At 38.0% G+C, this 17,216-nt stretch overlaps 2 protein-coding genes across 4 annotated transcripts; both read left to right on the top strand.

Annotated features, from left to right (window-relative positions):
• Positions 1-90: 90 nt before the first annotated feature.
• On the top strand, positions 91-7,444 carry LOC116319686 (cytokine receptor common subunit gamma-like). Its single transcript, XM_039618221.1, has 8 exons — positions 91-223; positions 661-751; positions 1,422-1,579; positions 1,778-1,920; positions 2,011-2,176; positions 2,476-2,572; positions 5,186-5,246; positions 5,704-7,444. Exons 1-8 carry the CDS (start codon positions 160-162, stop codon positions 5,944-5,946), a joined length of 1,023 nt encoding a protein of 340 aa, XP_039474155.1. The 5' UTR covers positions 91-159; the 3' UTR covers positions 5,947-7,444.
• An 85-nt stretch (positions 7,445-7,529) lies between these two features.
• Positions 7,530-13,400, top strand: snx12 (sorting nexin 12). Of its 3 annotated transcripts, XR_004199398.2 has the most exons (7): positions 7,530-7,950; positions 9,414-9,509; positions 9,789-9,913; positions 10,230-10,320; positions 10,872-10,882; positions 11,598-11,681; positions 12,625-13,400. XR_004199398.2 is itself a non-coding variant. In XM_031739095.2 (6 exons), the coding sequence occupies exons 1-5, from the start codon at positions 7,786-7,788 to the stop codon at positions 10,875-10,877; spliced, it is 483 nt and encodes a 160-aa protein (XP_031594955.1). In that variant the 5' UTR covers positions 7,532-7,785; the 3' UTR covers positions 10,878-10,882; positions 12,625-13,400. The 3 variants fall into 3 exon arrangements, 2 of the variants coding, with proteins under 2 accessions (XP_031594954.1, XP_031594955.1); XM_031739095.2 differs by lacking the exon at positions 11,598-11,681 and having other exon boundaries at positions 7,532-7,950; XM_031739094.2 differs by lacking the exons at positions 10,872-10,882; positions 11,598-11,681; positions 12,625-13,400 and having other exon boundaries at positions 10,230-10,332.
• Positions 13,401-17,216: the final 3,816 nt, after the last annotated feature.

Here is a 17,216-nt window from a genome sequence, read left to right as displayed (position 1 = left end):
TTATTAACTGTTAACTTTATGAACTATGAAAGTGTAAAAACTGTCTATCTGCCATATAGTCATATAGCCATGCTACAGGAAGAGAAGGAAAAAAAAACCACAAGACACGGTGATATTTCAATGTAGACGCGGGCTTACATCCTGTTTCTATTCGCCACGATGTCGACAAGATTACTTCTCCTTCTTTATCTGACAGGACACGTATTTGCCCAAAAATCACCAGGTAAGAGCATATGAAGACGATCGAGTGAGTTCTTTAAAAAATATAAGATATTCGCAACATCGGTAGGAAGTGTCGTAAACCTGTGTCGACATCTTTGAAAGTCGATCGCTCTACTTTTGTTATGTTATATTAACTTATATCCCAAAACACTATCATCCAACGTATATTTCAGTAGTTATTTGTACCTTGAGATATGAATGAACACTATCAAAATGAATTAAATTCAGTTTAATCCAGAGCCTTCCTTTATTAAGCACGTTTTGTGAGAATTTCCCCTCCAGAGAACGGGGCTGTTACTTCCTTATCTTTGAGTGAGTGTATGACTGTACTACTATCTGTCTGTTGCCCTTTGTGTAGGTTTTATATATATGCCTAACCATCGTTCATCGTTTTGGGTTTTATCTTTCATTTATCTCAAATCTATCATTTTTTAATAGATGTGGATTGCTTGGTAGTGAATCTGGAGTATATTTCCTGCACATGGAATAAGACCGGGACTCCTGAGGTCAACTACACCTTCTACAGCAAGTGCGTAGTTGTTGACAATAGCACCAACACTTCTTTGTAATGTCTTCTAACATTAATCAGACTATAACTAAATGTTATACTTGAGTGAAAGATGTGATGAAAATCTATTTTACTCTCAGCATTAACAGTAAAAGACATTTAAAAGACTTTTTCTACCTTTTCTGAACTACAACTCCAATTCCAAAAATGTTGGGATGCTGTGTAAAACAAAAATAAAAACTGATTGCAATGGTCTCATAAGCACTATATTTTATTCACAACAAACCATAGAAAAAACTGAGAAAAAAAGTACAATTTTAAGAAAAATATTAGCTCATCTTGAAAAGTAAATGGTACTAAAAGAAACATTTGGTGTAACATTTGGATCAACTACTTGGGTAACAGATCTGGAATATTTATTAGGTATAAAAGAAGTTCATAGTAGAAGAGTCTGGGTGCTGAAGTGGTTTGCCTGCAGTCCAGACCTTTCAACAACTGAAAATATTTAGAGCATCATGAAATGAGAAATATGGCAAAGAATAGGCTGGACTGTTGAGCAATTAGAACTAGAACTAATAAAGTATTAAACTTGAGATGACCTCATATTTAAGATCATATTGATTGTATCTAAATATGATATGTCTGCATGCTTTTATTTGTTGGATTAGTTATGTTTTTGATTCATCTACAGGTTGGGCAATGACCAATGGAAAATATGCAACCACTATTTGACAGAGAACAACATGAACATTGGATGTAATCAGCCAGGAGATAGATTCAAAACATTTAAAACTCGACTGATATATGGCAACAATAATTTTGAGAAGAGTCACGAGCTTAAAAAACAAGGTATGCATATAACCTGGTATTGAACATAACTTTGAGTTTAAAACAATAAATCAGTTAATGAAGGGATCATTGTTAGAATTAATGGGACATTTTTTACACTTTACACAGTAACTTAAAGGAAAATTGCTGTTTGTATTCTGACATATGTGTAAATTTGAATGCCTCCTCATGTTATTCCCTATTTGTATACTTCTCCAGTCAAGTTAAACCCACCAACCAACCTGACTGTCCTGAATGGATCGGACTTTAACCTGTGGTTTTACTGGAACTACACTTCTCCTGCTCCCTTACACTGTGTGGAGAGTGAGGTCCGCTTCAGGACAAACAACAATAACTGGGATGTAGGTTTCTTTCATCCTTTTTAATTCATTTATTTTTTCATTTCTCTTTGTTCTCTCCCACTCTAATGTTTTCTCAAATCCATTTTCCAGTTCTCTAAAGTTAGCGCCGGGATACAGAAATACTGCATCAACTTGCCCTCAAGCAGTTCCCGATATGAGCTGCAAGTGCGGAACAGAGTAGATGACACCTGTGGAGAGTCCATATTCTGGAGTGACTGGAGTGAGCCTGTGGTCTGGGCATCCAACAACAGCACATGTAAAACTACTTCATAGATATTCTTAATGTTATGGTGAAATGATGTCTGCCAGTGAATATAGGGTTATCTTGGGGGGACAATTAGCTTTGCAACAAAACACTAATAATAATGATCAGATAAAATGTTTGAACACTGCAAAGAAATCATAGGTAGATTTCATTTCTTACTCAACAACTTTCAAACTAGTATTCAAAAATTATTAAAACTTACAAGTGGCTCTAATGTTGCTTCCACACTCCACAAAACATTAGAATTAAGCATTCATACAAATAACTTCCTTCTTTTTTCTTCTTCAAAGACTCTGATGATTCGATGTCTCCATGGACGCCGGTGATGTATGTGGTGGGTGCCATCACTCTCATCCTGCTGGCCATGATATTACTGCACCATGAAAGGTGGGTTTTTCCATAACTCAAATGATTGCTCCATATCAGATCACAGATCCAGGTGGTATGCCATGTGATTTTGTGACAGCCACAGATTATAATTGCAGGGTACAACAGCACAAAAAGTTGTTGTTAGCTTGTATACTTTATACACTTTTGTACTTTTATACTTACTTTTCTGTCATTTAAATATTTATCTATTACATATTTACTTTGCTGTAGTATGAATGCACATAGTGGAGGTCTTTATCAGTAGGAAATATTTTTTTTACTTTTGAAAACACAGTTAAAAGTAAAAAATGTATGTCCTTGTTCATATTTTTCGAAATCATCCAGTGGGCCATATTGGAGCCTTCGCCTGGCCGATTCTGGCGCTCAAGCCTTATGTTTGAGACCCCAGACTTACTGTATCAGTACAGTAAATGTAAACAAATAATTAACAATTAATATATCCAGTGTGAACTAGTGTATAAAATCTAGGCTGCAAAAAAACATCAACCAAACACAAATGCAGATCACTCGTCCAAAACGAGTGCAAACGAGTGACCCAGAGAAAAGATTAAAGATCGTTTTTAGATTGTATCAAAGGCTTGTTGTCTTGTGGAAAGTTTCCATTGCACAACATCTGACAGATCTCACACAACCCAGGAAACACACAACATTTCTGAAGGCAGAAGACCACAGTACACGACAAGTACTTGTTATTTTTGGCAGTAAAATATTACAGAGTTACTTTATTTCAAGCAGAATAACTTCCAATAACCTTTGTCTTGCATACGGCTCTTGTCACTTTTCTGTTATTTTGAAAGAGAGGGAATTACATGAGATACTGTCCATTACATAGAGATGCCTACAAGACTAAATTCTGTTCCAGGAAGATGTGCTTTGATCAAAGATCCCTTCTAAATGATCTGCAATCATGCAAAGTTACAAACATTCCTTTTTTAATTACTGTTACCATTGCTGATTCTCATTTGTCAGTACAGACATCAAACCATTACACATTTTTCACCGTATATTCATCATAAATTGCTGAACCACCTTCATCACAACCCTGGTTATCCCACGATTTATTAGGATCAGCTCATAGATCATTTGGATGTATTTTACAACTCTATGACTGCTTCTCTAAACAAATTAACAACAACATATACCTATAACAATAAATGCACAGGGAAATTACTTTACTGTCGCTAAATTTCATAATATGGATGCTGATAACCAAGATCTAGCTTTGAAACGCTTACTATCTTCAAAACTACACATTACTTATTTGATCTATAAAAGTCTGCCGTTAAATAACCTTCAAATAATACAAAAAGGAAAAAGCTTGACGTTAAACACACCTGTGAAGTAAGCTAAGCCCACAAAGTTTCCTTCCAGAAACACTGAAACAAATTAACCAGCAAAGCAATCAAAGAACAGAATTTACAGATAATGCAATGTGTTACACGCTGTGCATTTGGGAAATAAAGTTCCCGAAGTATATGTGACACGGACAGCGGCAGACTCAAAGAATATTTTAGATCAGCAATTTGACTCAATCTGAGGCCACTCTGTTGTTTAGGCCTGTCAGAACATCAGAATATCATTACATCAGTAAGGACACACAGTGTAAAAATGTGCCAAACATGTAGAGCTCCCTGTTGTGGCGATCACTTGTGAATATGGGGGATTATTAGGTTCCACATGACTACCATTAATTGTCTTTAAAGATGGTTGGAGAGACAGATTGCATTTTTAATTAATCAAAAGCTATGTATGTGTTATGGGACATTAGTATTTTATTTCTAAAGATCACAGTTATCATCCATCTACGGGGGGGACTGGATCTGGAGCGTGTTGCACCTTTATATTGGATGATCTTTGTTAGATTTGTATAGTTGATTGTCATTTATGCTTAGAAATATCTACTCATATATATGCTTAGAGTTTTATAATCAATGTCATGTTGGTAGAGGTTTGATCCTTAATAGTCTGCAAAGGCATTGTGTGCATTCCAGAGTGTTCTGGCATTCACACCCACATTCTGGGAGCACGGGAGAGGTTATATCTGCTCTTACTGATATATGGTATAGCAAACACACGTATATCAGTTTTAGTCTAAGTGCTTTTTGTTTAGATGAACTGCTGGACTTCCAGACCAGCAGGTTTAGGGAAGTCTTTATGGGGTCACACTCTGACCCCCCCCCCCACACACACACACACATGCACACACACACACATACTTACACAACGCACAGGCAAGGTACTCTTTGTGTGTATGTAGACGTCATATGTTAATGAACCTATGTATATTCATGTAACCTCAATAAAAGAGCAGTGTTACGGGGGAGCGGACGAGAGCAACTGGGGTCAAGCGAAGGAACGGTGTTTGTCCGGTTCTCTCCCGTGCACGAGAAACATAAAGAACTTTGCCTACTCGTGTCTTGCTTTGCTGTGTAATTACATTGTCTTCAACGTTCCAGCGAATAGGGTTAAGCTACAAACCTATCAATCTTGACCTTAATGTCAAAAGCTGTCTGCCAGCCACGCTCAGTTGGAGTTCTGAAACCAACAAAGTCTAATGCAGTTGTTGCATTGTTAATTTGAATGCTAAAGATTTCCTTACCTCCCATACAGGCTCAGAATCATCCTCGTTCCCGTGGTTCCCAAGCCATCTCCATTCCTGCATAACATCGAGGTCAGTGGCATCCAGAGTTCTGTCCACTCCCTGAAAGTTTTATGTAGATGTTAATATGAAGTTGGAAAGCTATTGAAGTTACTGGAAGAATTAAATGACAGATGAGCTTCTAAATGGATTTTAGTAGCTTTAATGTTAACACTTACATTAAGATTCATGACAATTAGTTCAGTAGCTGTTTATTTATGTCATTGACTGGACCGTGCTGGCACTAAAGAACAGCTGGGTTTACATCTTCTGGATACCTTGAATGTCTGTAGATGTTCAGGCAGTCAGTTTAACAGATTTTAAGATCTCTGGATCAAGAGCTGGATCAAGAGTTGGACCAAAAGTCTGACAATAGTGCCACTTAATGGCTAAAAATAGAAATACTCTTGTGTTTGAGTGATTTTAGTTGTCGAACTCTGGGGAAGCAATTACTCGTTACAAGTGAGGGTCTTTTTCTCTCTTTTTTAAGGATTGGTTTCAGTTCTCCAAGGGCCTGAAAGACAATTTTAAACCGAACTACAACGAGCGTGCGTGCCCTGTGCGTGAGTACAACTATGTCTCCCAGTCTGATGTGGTGAGCTCCGACGGCTCCACCTGCTCTGTCACCACCGACCAAACCGACTGCTCCATCGAACAAGATCCAGAAGACCTGTCCGCCCCCATTCCCTCTAACCCAGTTTCATCTGAGGAGGTGCAAAAAGCTTCCGTTTAGGAGCCATGTTTGGATTTCACAAACATGAATCAAAAAACCTCCTGCATGACTGCAAGAGATACCTTAATTTGACTAAATAAACGGTATGCCCAATAGTTACTATCAGAAGAACCCCAATAATTGGTTCAGGAACCTAATTTGATCAATGCTTGTTATAGAGGTAAAACCAAAGCATGCGATTAAGATTTTAGAAGTAAATAAAGTTCATAAAGAGTTTAATATGTTTTTAAAATCCTTCAGCTCAGAAGTATTTATGGTTACTCTTGAAAACATTGTTTAGACTCTAAATATTTGACTAATTGATGCTTTGATGTACGCATAATCCTTTGTTGACTTCCTACATGAGCACCAGGAACAATCCCTCAAACTGGGGTTTTTTTTCATTTGAATCATTTTTTTCTATTTTTGTTTTCTTTTTAAAGCAGGAACGATTCTTGAAGTGTTCATTTGGAGAGACACAGTATTGTGTCCCGTAAGCTGAGCTGAAAGTAATTACATATTAATACATACAAGCCCAACTTTACTCAGTGGAAAGTAAGGAGTTTAACTTAAGTAGTGCAGCTACCACCTCGAGGAAAAGACAAGATAAGATAACCTTTATTAGTCCCACACGTGGGAAATTTGTTTTGTCATAGCAGGAAGTGGACAGTGCAAAAGTTATGAAGTGAATTGTGGGTTTTCTTATTGAAAACCCACAATAAGAATAAGTAAAGGTCTTTGTGCTTCAGGGCAGCTTACAGTAGCTTTTTTATTCTACTGTGAAAACTGAGCTTGGAAATATTATTATATTTTTGATAAACATTCACATTTTGAGGTTACTGAAAAAAGTGTAGAAATATATACTTACATACTTTGCTCAATAATCTTTTTTGTCACATGTAAACCGTTAAAACTGTAGAATAAGCAGGGAACAGCAAACACTCCCTGCAGATTTGGACAATTTGAAAACATGATATCTTACTATTTTTAACCAAACACCTTACTGTTAATGTTACAGTATATGTATGAATGATACAATCGTTTACGTACTCGCTACGTCCAGATGAACAGATTCAACTTTTGGAGACTCGCTAATAGTGTTATTGTAAAACTTATGCCGAAAATGTTTTGTAACAGACAAACAAATAGATGTGTTTGGCCATCATTCATACTCTCCTAATATCACACTTTGTCTTTAGTTAACAACCAAATTATCATTTTGTTGATTTAAAAAAAAAATCTTTTTATCATTTTTATAAACATGTGTAACTGCTGTGCTCTTTCTAAGGGTTTAAAAACATTGAAAAACAATAATTTTCTCTACCTGTATACAAATATAACTTCAATGATATCTATTTAAAACAATTTTGTTGTACTTTTTCTTTGCCTTAATGTTTTTTGTTACCTTTATTTTTGTGTCATATATATTTTTTGCTAGCTTGCACATTACCTCTCTCTGGCCCTTGTACGTCTCTACTTCTGTTTTTAAAAAATAAATAAATAAATACAAATAATGTGTTTTGTTTTGTGTTTTTTCATCAAAACTTCAGTCCTGTGAATTGCTCTGGGTATAAAGGAAACTCAGTACAATCAGCAATATCTGTGTGTCCATTAGAGGGAGTGCGGAGTGTCCCGCACAGTACGGAACTGAGTCAACGCATTTTTCTGATTCAAGAAGGGTAGGGCGCAAGGCGGCTGGCCCCCGCAAAGAGAGCTACACAAGTCGGCTACTTCCCCAGCTGAAGCGGTCGGCTATCGAAATCAGTTGATGCCTTCAGATGACATTTAAGACTTCACTGTGTATTTAGTTGGTTTGACGCTCATTCTCCGTTGGTCGTCTAAAAATCACAACCCGACAAAATGTCAGATCCTGTGGTGGCCGATACTCGCCGGTTGAATTCCAAGCCCCAGGACCTGACTGATGCTTACGGTCCCCCCAGCAATTTCCTGGAGATAGACGTTTATGATCCACAAATCGTTGGAGTCGGACGGGGCCGTTACACAACTTACGAAGTTCGCATGAGGGTAGGTATCGAGGCGTAAACCTCAAACACCTTGCAGCATTAGCTTTTGGCGCTAAGCTAACTCTTAATAATTACAGTGCCGATGCTAGCCAGTTAGCCACTTAGCAGCTAGGGTCACCGTGCCGTGACGTTGTCGCTATTCGTCGTAGAGTAGCTCGAGGTAGGGCGCGAGTAAAAATCGAGCAGCTGGGACTGTCAGCGGCCTAGCTGACATGTAGAAGTTTCTTGAAGGTATGCTAAGGTGCAATTACGGGAATGTAAGCAGTGTCACTAGTTCAAAGTCAGTACTGTAGTTAATTTTCTCCTCAGCTAACAGTATTGTTTGTGAGCTAGTCTGCGTTAAGTAAAAGGAAACTGAATAACACATTAAAACAAAACCAGGAATTTCCAGCAGACTCCGGGAAGCTAACTGCTAGCTATATGTGATAATGCGCTGTAAAGAAAATTAAGACTGATTTAATGTCACATTGTTTGTCTGTCTGGATTTCTAGAGCTAAATACATCAGTGGATAGTATGTGGATATATGAAGGAGTAACTAAACGTTATTCCTTCATATTCTTCGACAGTTTGATCTTGATATTCAGAGAAAAGCTGAATGAAAAAGGCTAACAGTGTTGGTGTTTTTCTAAAAACGGTAGAACAAAACGCATAAAAGTGTTTTGTGATTATTGAAATATGAAGAGGTCGAGTTAAATGTTGGATTTTTCTCTATAGTATTGCAAGGTAGTTTACGTTACTCTGTAAAGTGGCTTTTACTTGACTGTTGTGAAATTGTGTAAGTCAAATTTAATGTAACAGTTACAAGTTTTAACTAACTTGTTCACTAGAAAGACGGCTAAGCTTAAAAGAATGTGAGACGTAGGAAATCACTAACACAGCTAAATCTAAGGACATTTCAGGAAGCTGATTCAGTGACACAGTACAGACGCACTATAATTGTGTAATTGAATGTTAACGTGCCTCCCTTTCCTGCAAATCATCATTTTGTGCCACTGCGGAGAGTCTGCCTTGCACAATATGAACAACTTACTGTTCTCAGTGCTTGAAAATTGTAATAGACCATGGTAGGGGAGGTTGGGTCAGGGGCCTGTGGTTAACTAATAACTGCCAAAAAGCCATATCAGTCCAGTTAAGATTTGATTTCTCACTGGGCTCAATAGTGGAAAGCAGAGGGTCGCTGCAATCATAATCTATGCTTTTACAAGTGGCTTTAATTGCTTTTCAAATAAACACAGTATAGATTTATTTTTTTCTGTACAGAACAAACCTTTGCCAGTGATTAGCAGAGCTGATTTGAAGCCAGATAAAAGACAAGTTAAAACTTTTGGTGAAATAGGGGAAGAAAAATGATAATAGTTGGAAATGTAGTGCAGGTCTGTTCCTTACATGTCAGTTGCTATCTCATGCAGATGGTTGAATTTCAAATTAACCAACATGTTTTGTTTTTTGCCTTCTCTTTGTAGACGAACCTTCCCATTTTCAAATTAAAGGACTCCTGTGTGAGGAGAAGATACAGCGACTTTGAGTGGTTAAAGAATGAGCTGGAAAGAGACAGTAAGGTGAGTGAATAATAATTAACAGTGCAAGTGCAGGGATTGCATTGTGTGACTTGACCATGTAAAATAAGTAATCTGATTATTATTATTTTCTGAAATGAAAATATGGTGATTAAAATGTTTACATGCACTTGCACGGCTATTCTACATAAAATTGTTATGAGGGCCCAGATTTGCCAGTGTAAATGTCTACAGTTTTGACTTTGTTTCATGTTGAGTGTGGACTTTTTTTTTTCTTTCTTTCTTTTCCCTGTTCTTTGTGTCGACCCCTGCCTCCTTCAGATTGTAGTACCACCTCTGCCGGGCAAGGCCCTGAAGAGACAGTTGCCCTTTCGCAGTGATGAGGGTCTTTTTGACGAGTCGTTCATTGAGGAGCGAAGATCGGGCCTGGAGCAGTTTATCAACAGGTCAGTTAGTCACAAAATTACATTATAGACGGGAGTCTTGGGTGGAGGGAGACGTGAGCAAGACTTCATTGTGTTTTTTCTATCGCTGAACTTGTATCAAAGCTATTGCTGTTGTTTCTTTAGGTTTTTCTATCCACTTTAGTGAGCTGTTTGTTGTCAAAACTGTGTAGCCCAACACAAGGCTTAATCTAATCTGTGCCTGGGAAAGGAGAACCAAGCAACAAATCCATGGCTCCTTTTCCCCAGCATTCGTGAAAAGCATTTTAAAATGAGCAGAGAGTGAGTTTACAATGTTTCTTTCTGTGTTTCTGTATAGAATTGCAGGTCACCCCTTGGCCCAGAACGAGCGCTGTCTTCACATGTTTCTTCAAGAGGAAACCATTGACCGTAACTACATTCCTGGAAAAGTACGACACTAGGATTATTGAGGGATACGGGCAGTTGGGGGTTAAAATGTTGGGGCTGTAGAACGGACTGCCTCTTGCCTTCTCTTCCCTCCTAACTTCTCTTAATCTCTCTCTTTGTCTGTCTCTCTGTCTCTCTTTCTTTCACTCTGTGGATATTATTACAAAGTCATATTGTCTTTATCTTGGAGTTAGAGCATGAACTTCGGCAACACACACAACATGTTGACGATGTTTCAGACAACTGTGACTCCTCTCTTCTGTGTGCGTTTATTTTATAACTGTATATTAAGAAAAGCACCTGTCAGTAGCATTCATAATATCGTTAATATTTGGCGCTAAATAGTAATTTGCAGGAATGGAAACGGTGTACGATACATTCAGACTTTCCTCAGATGAGTGTCATATATTCATGATTGTAATATAATGTGAATAAAGTAGAATAACATCTAAATATGTGTACCGGAGCTAATGTGTACCATAGGAATGCATGCAGAATGTAAATGAGAATTCTGATCCTGTTTTGTTCTCTTTGTTTTTGTTTTATTTTTTAGGTATGAATGAAGTAAGTTTGCTTTATTTTATTCTGTCTCTAAGAGCTTTCTGGAATTAAAGGTGGTTGCATGGGCACTGTCAAGACCAAAGGCGATAGTTCACAAATACTTAAGTAAAACAAAACTTAATACCACATGTTAACAGAGATCTGACTGCAATCTGTCATTTCACTTTGTAAATACAGCCACACGTGGTCTCTGGTGCATTATAAAAACATGTTATTCCCCCCCAAAAAGGATAATGTGATTGTGGTGTGTTGCAAAGGTAACACTACTCTGCAAGCCAGTTTTCAAGCGCTTCTTTTCTAACAGTAACCACGAATGTAAACGAGGTTTAATAAGAGTGCTGAAGTTAATCTGTTTCTTCTAAACTGGCTTGCAGACGTTTCTCATTCCACAAATATCGGGCCAGTGGAAAGACAAACCACCACTAGTGTTTTGAGTTATGTGAACTATTGTTTAATAGGGATTAAATACTGTACATCACCTACAACCTGAGCTCTTTTAAGACATTTCTCGTCAAACTAATTCTGATACACTGTCATTACCAATCGCACTAATCCCTGGCTGCATGGCACACTTGCACGCTTTCTTTGCAGTACATTTGTGTTAGCCTCGCTGATTAAACTCTTACACTACTCTGATCACCGTTATGTTGCTGTACCTGTTGATTCTGATCTTTCATTTTTGTTAAGATGGGTTTTTTGTTGTTTTTTTTCTTTTCAGACTTGGATACTGTACGTTTGTACAGAAATATCTACGTCTGAAAAACAAATCAGCCAATTGTACCATCATGTAAACCTTGACACAGTATGTCCTGCATTTTGTGTACCAATCAAACGTTTACATGTGCAGTTCATTAGACAAAGTTTATGACTAATGAACTAAATCAGCTGAAGTTATTGTCCATACATATGGCAGCAAATTGTAAAAAAAAGAAAAGAAAAAAAAAGCTGCTTATTGGTCACGTAAAAGTCTTAAAACGGACAGCATCATGGCATATTTTGGCCCCCCAAAAAAACCCAACTGTGTTGCATGATGCTTATTGGTGGCGTGTGCTGCACAGAAGCTCAGGAAAGCACTTCGGTTATGAAAACTGCATGAACTCCTCTGTAATGTACCATGTTGAGCTTGTATTAGATTTGCAATCACAACTTCTTCACCTGCCTGCCTGATTGAATAAGAGTCACTTATCTTTCAGTCCAGAAAGGTTTTAGAGTAGAAATAGTTCTGATCTCCCGATGCAAGTAAAGAGTAGAAGTTGGCACGTCCAGGGTAATTCCTTATTATTGCCTTATATATGTATACTACTATTAAATGACAGACACCCCAGTGTTGCACTTCTCTTCAGTGTTTTTTACTGTTTGGCTGTAAAGCCCAAGCAACTCTAAAAACTGCATGGTACAGATTAAACAGGTCTGTCTTGTAAGTGAGACATTGAGTCTCGACGGGACTACCTGTGTAAATAAACGTTAAAAAAGTAATTATGAATGAAAGTAATGATCATCTGAGAAAAGCTTAGTTGGTGAAAAATCATGCAAAAGAACAGGAGCTGTCATACTGTATGGACCCAGCCTCATCTGGTCATCATGTGATGCTTTCTGTGGATAATCACATTAGTCAGCGTGCATCGTTAGGCTCCATTTAAAAGAGTGTCAGTCAAAGAACACTGTCGATTGCACGTTGGTGTATCATTTCTCATGTTTGTTTGTTTTTTTAATCTCTCCCTCTCTCTTTCTCTCTCACTGCAAAGACGGTACAGTCTGCTGCACCTGCCCCGTGTACATTTATTTCTACATCACGTCATAAAGCTGATGTCAGACCTCATAAGTGTCAACGATGTAGAGAAAACACAGCTTTCTGCTCCTGGAACGAAACTTAAGAGATCCAATGTATAAATTGTTTGATGTTGTATCTTCATTCAGTCATTCCACTTACTGTATGTACACTATTTTTGATCTAATAATCAGTGAGGAAGACATGCCCCATATATCTTTTTAGCCATTTTTTTGTTTGTTTGTTTTTGTTTACAATGATTATTATGTTTTTGGAATGTCTTCTTTTTTTCATTCGATTACTTTAAAAAGAAAATTTCCTGCTCCTGTTTTCTTTTGCAAGCTGAGATGTGATTTTGATGATAACCTCCCAAAGTCGAGCAACATGTAGCATCATAAAAATGATGGCGACTCCAGTCACTCCAGTCGCTGTTTTCTCCCCTGAGTTTGATATTTCTGGACATGCTCTTACACAGGATTGTTTCACGATTACTTGTTGAGTTGGGCAAATAACCATATCTAAGCACTGTGATAAGAGGTTTGTTATATGAACAGACATTCATTGTTTAAAGGCAGTAACAGCATCTGGTTTATTGAGCTACAAGACGAGGCTTGATTTTTATTTTTTTTTCTTTCTTTTCAGCTGTATTCTTCTTTCTCTCAGCATTATCGTGAAGTGTATTAATATGTTGCCATCATTGCAGGAACTTCATTGTTAATTCTGTCCACTAATTAAATTTCCTGCTGCCTGCTGTGTGCTGTCTCTTTTGGCTTTTACAGCAGAGAAATGGGAGCAAAAGTCAGAAAAAAAATGTCAGGTCAGTGAGCAAGAGTAAGTCAGAGGAGATTAAATGATTGCAGGCTGGCAGGTCTTGAGTTATTCTTTATATCTTTAGATTTGTTCTTGTCAGTTTTTTTAAAGTGCACTTGAGGATTAGTTGTCCAGGATTTCTGAAAGGCCAGGACATTGGCTGCATTTACAGGGAATAGTTTTTTCGTTTTTGAACTACTTAACACTGAGCTATGATTAATTCAAGCATAAAAAGGCACCTAACTCAATGAGCTAGTGGTGTTTACACATGAAAGACATCAAAGACCCAATTTTAAATGGTATCTTTAGCCACTTTGTTACCAGCAATCTGGCACAAAAAAACATTTGTTACCAATTTTTTGTGAAGTATGAAAACACAAACTGACAATCAGAAAATTGCACTTTTGCATCAAGGAGGTGATTCACAAACAGCTATTAGCTGAAAACTTGGCATATATTATGGCATGCAGTGTGTCCTTAAAAAATGAGGAGAAAAAAAAAACTAATTTCCATAAGAAATCCAGCAAAGACCTGACACAGGACCTGAGAGATACATCTGACACTTGAGTTGCTCCATCTACTGTTCACTGAGGCCTCGTCATGTCTTAGTGGAAGGGTGGCTGTCAAGAGGCCATTCTTAAGAAAAGGAAATGGGGAGAAAAGGCTGGTAATTTGTTATGCCAAATTATACAAGAGATTTCTGGTTTTAAAGGAGCTGATCAATATGACTTCCTCTGTATATATTGTCAGGACAAAGGTACAACGGTGACTGCAGCCATCTGTAAAACACGGTAAAAGCTATGTCGTGGTTCAGGTGATTTTGATCCACCATGCAATACCATCTGGAAAGTTTCAGATTTGCATCAACTTTGTTTTTCCTCATGTCAGTGATCCCAAACACCCTGCTAATGTCGTAAAAGCATAGATAGAAAACCACAAAAAAGCAGGTCCAGAGCCCAGATATCCTCCTTATCGAAGGATTGTGGGAGCATCTTGACAGAGAATGCAACAAAAGGCAGAAACATCCAAGGAAGAGCTTTAAATACCTTCAAGAAGCCTGGAAACTACTCAAACTTGTCCCGAAGGCCACATAAAGAAGTTAGAACGAAGCTTGCCTAAGAGAGTTCAGGCTGTGTTGAAGAATAAAGTGGTCACACCAAGTATTGACTTTTAAGTTTGGTAGAACTCCTGTTTTCCTAGTAAAATATAAAGAAATTAAGGGTGGCTCAAAAGACTTTTTCATGTGGTAATTCTCTGGATGAAAATATCTTCTTGATGTCAGAGGAGAATGGGCAGACTGCTTCGAGCCGATAGGTGTGCAAAAGTAATGCAAATGGAAAAATGACAACTCTTTACAACCAAGATATGCAGATGAGCATGTCTGAATGCACAAGATATCAAAAGTCAACAGATGGACTACAGCCACGCTGGGTGTTACTTCTGTCAGCTAAGAACAGGAAACTGAGCCTACAGTTTTCACCAAAATTAGACAAGAGAAAATTGCCTAAGTCTTGATTTCTGCTGCATTCTGATGGTAGGATAACCATTTGGCGTAAACGAAAAAATGGCATTAAACAACACGAAAGCATGGATCCATCCTGCCTTGTATCAGCAGTTAAGTTTGTACCTAATGAAGTGGCCAAGCAGTGTATAACTTTTAGTTGTAGTCAGTTTACACTGCAGGTTTGGAGAAAACTGGAACTCAAACTGCCAAACTACTTTCAAGTTTGTCAGGGTGTTTGTAAAAAAACAGCATGTAAGTGAGTATATATGTATGCATACAAGTCATTTTAGGTTTTATCTAAGATGGTTTTTAAAGTCCTCTAATCGTTTTCTTGCTGACGTTGTTCTTCAGGAAATGCCGGGATTAAACGGCGAAGGGAAATTCTCGCCACAGGTGGATTAACGTTGTCCCAGAATCTTGTGAGCTGCAGGTGATCCAAAGTAGGCATGACTGTAATTAGACACAACTGTTTCCACATGAATAAAAATCAGTCCAGTAGGTTCATAGAGAGCACAGCCTGTGTGCTACACAAGGCTGGTAAAAGAACACTGCTAGTGTTCGATTAACAGTGCAGAGTTTTGCATTCTTAAATTACAGTTTTTAGAGGGTCTGCTATTTGTAAACTATACAAAATCCCTCTTTAAGTGTGAGACGCATGCTGTTCTATAGCTGTTACACTAAATGTAACATTACAGCACTCACTCACCAAAAGATTCACAATAGATGTTAAAATTGTTCCAAAATTAGAATCTTTTAGTGAACTAAAGAATGTGCCTGAACAATGACATGCATGCAGCGGCCATGACCTTCCTCATCTGTGAGCACAGTGACCTATAGACGACGTGAGCTTTGAAGTGTTGGCCTTGTCCTGAGTAATGATAGTGTGCAGACAGGATGGGCACGCAGGGCCGAAGCAGAGATTAGGTGGTGTTTGGTTAGTCGTTTTAACTGTGGAGCCCAGTTTGTAGCCATGACGCTTGTTGTATTTGCTGAGACACCCAGTTGGGTTAGCTTGATAAAGTGGAAGTAAATTGAAAGAGCAACTCAAAGCACAACGGCTGAGTAAGGACAATAGGTGAGACGAGTGGCTACTATAGTGCCATCGGAGAGCGAGAGCAATGGGTGCACAGGAAGAAACTGCAAGAGGTAGCTCTGTACATAGACTCTTTCCTGTTATGTCCGATAAAACAAAAGCAAACATTTACAGCAACAGGAGCCCCACAGACACCTTTTCAGTTCATTTGGTTTGTGGCGGGGGTGCTGTAAATGTCAACACAAAATCATAACAAAACCAAAAGTTTAAAACCTTACAGGTGGGCCCTTTTTTATTGCTAGTCCTTTATATCCAAGTTGTAGAGGACCAATGCCAAAATGCTGCACTTACTAGATTCCTGACATTTAATATTAACATCATATGTCCAAGTCAGAGATCAGGAAATATTTAAATAAAGACCCATTCCTGGAATGTCTTTCCCATTATATACAGCCGTAGTCAAAAGTTTACGTACACTTGTATGAAGTATGAATGTCATGGTAATTTGGGGCTCCATTTATTTTTTGAATTGTTCTTTTTCCAGAGTGGAACGATTGTACAGTGGATCTATGAATGACTTTACAAAACAAGAATTGAGGACACAAGTTTGAATTTATTTTGGATTTTCTCTGATTCGCTTCAGATCAAATGTATACATACAGGTACAAATATGTACATACACCTCTTCTAATATTTGTTTAAATGTCCCTTAGCAAGTTGCACCTCGACCAGATGTTTTTGGGAGCCATCAACGAGCTTCTGACATAATTCCGGCTCGATGTTTGACAGGTTCTCTTTGCAAGATTGATTCATTTTAAGTTCATTTAAATTGGTTGGTTTTTTGGCACTGACCCGGCTTTTAAGCCACATGGGTGGAGGCTGAGGCTTTTGGGAAGGCCATTACAGAAGCTTAATATTAGCCTGTTTTATCCATTCAAATAAACTGTCCTGTTGGAACATCCAGTTGTGTCTAAGTTTCAACCATCTAGCTGTTGATTTGACGTTAAGGAAATAATTTGAAGGTTGTCCTCCTTCATTATTCCATCCACTTTGCGCAGTGTACCAGTACCTCTGGCAGCAACACAGCCCCAGAGCATGATGCTACCACCAACGTGCTTCACAGTTTGTACAGTGTTCTTAGGTTTGAAAGCCTTACCTTTATTCCTCCAAACATACTTCTTTTCATTGTGAACAGCTCAATCTTTGACTCATTTGACCATAA

The sequence above is a fragment of the Oreochromis aureus genome, linkage group 10 (assembly GCF_013358895.1).
Source record: "Oreochromis aureus strain Israel breed Guangdong linkage group 10, ZZ_aureus, whole genome shotgun sequence".
NCBI classification, from domain to species: domain Eukaryota; kingdom Metazoa; phylum Chordata; class Actinopteri; order Cichliformes; family Cichlidae; genus Oreochromis; species Oreochromis aureus.
The sequence above is the reverse complement of the archived record's forward strand: the minus strand, read 5'-3'. Positions and strand labels throughout refer to the sequence as shown.